General features: G+C 39.1%; 1 protein-coding gene across 1 annotated transcript; it reads left to right on the top strand.

The window, feature by feature from the left end:
- Positions 1-1,010: 1,010 nt before the first annotated feature.
- Positions 1,011-1,676, top strand: LOC121639331 (eotaxin-like). The gene is made up of 3 exons (XM_041984493.1): positions 1,011-1,250; positions 1,347-1,422; positions 1,478-1,676. Exons 1-3 carry the CDS (start codon positions 1,161-1,163, stop codon positions 1,576-1,578), a joined length of 267 nt encoding a protein of 88 aa, XP_041840427.1. The 5' UTR covers positions 1,011-1,160; the 3' UTR covers positions 1,579-1,676.
- The last annotated feature ends 1,050 nt before the right edge of the window (positions 1,677-2,726 follow it).

Genomic DNA, 2,726 nt, shown 5'->3' with positions numbered 1-2,726 from the left:
TCAAATAAATTCATGACACATAATTGAGGTATATTTAAGAAAGAAGTATTTATTACATATGTGTACAAGATGAATCTCATACAGAGTATGACATACAGATTCTATGGCTCTAATACTTTAAGATAGTAAATAGGCTTTTTTTTAACTACAAATTTATTTAAATTAAAACAAAACAGATAATTATACAAACTTTAACAGTGTGGATAATTATAAGACAGCACTTAATTTCCCAGAATACCTTGCTCTATCCAACATTTTGGACATTTAGTTTAGAGCTGGGGTGCCCAAGTCTGGTCCTCGAGGTCCACTATCAAGGTTCAAGGTTCAAGGTTCAAGGTGCTTTATTGTCATTCCAGCATAAACATGACAGAACGAAATTAAGAACTCGAGGGCCAGTGAAATAAATAAAAAAAAAAAAAAAAGTGCAGGAGAGAAATAATAAATAAAACAGTAATAAATAAATAAAAGAGTAAAATAGCACTTATTGTGTTCATCAGTCTAACAGCCTCAGGGAAGAAGCTGGACCTCAGCCGTGAGGATCTGGTTTTAATGCTCCTCAGACTTCTCCCCGAGGGCAGGGGGACAAACAGTCCATGGCACGGTAGGAGGGGTCTTTTATAATCCCAGAAGCCCTGCTCCTGCAGCGATTGTTGTAGATCTCACCAACAGATGTGAGACTACACCCAATGATTTTTCCAGCCGATTTGACAATGCGTTGCAGGGCTTCCTGCCCTGGACAGAGCAGTTGCCATACCACACCATGATGGACTGTGTCAAAACACTCTCCACCCCCCACATCTATAAAAAGAGATGAGGGCTTGGAGGCCAAGTCCGGCAACCTTGAGTTTCCTCAAGAAGTAGAGGAGTTGGTGGGCCTTCTTAATAACGCTGGCTGTGTTTGTAGACCAGGTGAGGCTGTCTGTAATATGTAAACCGAGGTATTTGAGGCTAGACACCATCTCCACGGCTAAGCCCTTAATGTAAGGTGGGGGAGGAGGGTGGCTGCCTCTTTCACACCATTGACACCTCTTTTTTTTTTTTTTTTATCTTGATAAACGTGACACAGTACCTCCGTCTGTTTAGAAGCCTCTTATCACGATTTGAGGAGCAGCTGTGGTGAACCTCCAGTATCATTGTCTCCAGGGGAATATCGAGTCACCATGAGGACCGCTCACATCCTTCTGCTCTGCATCCTGGGAGCTGCACTGTTGGCTGCAGTCAACTGCGACTGTAAGATTATTTTGGATTATGTAGTTTAGATGGAGGAGGCACCTTTTAAACCAGCCTAACGATGATCAATGCTCTTTTATTCAGATGAAATTAATCCTGATGACTGTTGCTTCTAGTTCTACCCGAGAAGATTGAACAAAAACCTCATCAAATCCTATCGCATAACTGATCACCGCTGCCCCAAGTCTGGAGCCATGAAAATATAAAGTCTGATAATGACTTTAATGTTTGACTTTGCGTCTCTGTCTCAGTTTTGTTACAAAGAAATCAAGTCGTCACCTCTGTGTGGATCCGCGTCTGTCCTGGGTCGAGAACATCATGAGGTTCGTGGATGAGAGCTCCTTTTAAACGGGTGACCTGCTCATCATGAAGACTTCTTCATCAGTAAAAATTAAATCAGAATGTTGTCTCCTTTCTTTTTAATTTTGCTTTATAATGTTTTTTTTTATTATGCTGTTATATAACAGTATAAACCTTGTTGCAATAAAGTTTGTAGTTTTAAATTTGTAGTTTGACTTTTCTCATCTGAATTTCTCTAAATGTCAAAATATAATTAATTTTGAGATTTGAGCTTGAATAAAAATGATGTCTATATTTGTTGTGGCTTAAGTTTTTTCCTTTTTCTTTTACAAGGAAAAAACTTTTCTAAAAAAAAAAAAAAAAAGATGTGAAGCTAATTATAAAAACGTTTAATATAAAGATAAATTCTAATTTAAATGAACTTTTTAGTCATGACTTTCAATGAGGTGGAAAGGTTTTAATCCATCCCTCTTCTTTATATTTTGCCAGGAAAACTGGAAAAAGTCACAGAAATGATTGAAAAATGAAAATGAATATGGGATAAATGGCAAAAACAGATGGTGTAATTTATTGTTTTATTCATCTTTTTTTTTTTCTCCGTCCAGATTATTACACTCTGCTTCAGTTGTGTGGAGTTCCCAGCTCTAGGAGGATTCCTCCCTCCATCAGAGGGATGAATCAGATTATTTGTATGTAACAAATGATTATTATAATGCTGATTAGATGTAGATCAGGACATTATTTCACACACACACACACACACACACACACAGAGTCTCGGACACGCACACACACACACACACACACACACACACACACACACACACACACACACACACACACACACACACACAGTTTCTGTGGCTGGGACAGAGTCAGTTATTGTCCCTCCCTGGATCCCCTCCATCACTGGCCTCCCTTTATTTAAATGGAGGCCAGTTCCTCTGCTGGAGTCACATCCTGGCTTGGTGGGCCGCCTCCTGTGCCAGTTTATAGGCCTTTTTTTCAACTGCTACAATCATACAGACATTGAACATGTCAGCAGACACCTCATCTATTCACCTCATTTGTTCACGGTTATCTACTTTGGAGTCACTTACCAGCCTACAAAATGTTCTTATATTTAATTTTTTCTTGCTGCCAGGTCCCTTTATGGCCAGACAGGTTTGTCCTTTATGAAGGACAGAAAGATCAAA

The sequence above is a fragment of the Melanotaenia boesemani genome, chromosome 5 (assembly GCF_017639745.1).
Source record: "Melanotaenia boesemani isolate fMelBoe1 chromosome 5, fMelBoe1.pri, whole genome shotgun sequence".
Taxonomy (NCBI): domain Eukaryota; kingdom Metazoa; phylum Chordata; class Actinopteri; order Atheriniformes; family Melanotaeniidae; genus Melanotaenia; species Melanotaenia boesemani.
The sequence above is the reverse complement of the archived record's forward strand: the minus strand, read 5'-3'. Positions and strand labels throughout refer to the sequence as shown.

What these genes read in the sequence shown, in the direction of transcription:
- LOC121639331 (XM_041984493.1), top strand. Translation starts at nt 1,161, where the DNA reads ATGAGGACCGCTCACATCCTTCTGCTCTGCATCCTGGGAGCTGCACTG. An exon ending in GTAAGATTATTTTGGATTAT is followed by an intron (nt 1,251 to 1,346) that starts GTAGTTTAGATG and finishes TGTTGCTTCTAG; the next exon opens with TTCTACCCGAGAAGATTGAA. An exon ending in CCGCTGCCCCAAGTCTGGAG is followed by an intron (nt 1,423 to 1,477) that starts CCATGAAAATAT and finishes TGCGTCTCTGTC; the next exon opens with TCAGTTTTGTTACAAAGAAA.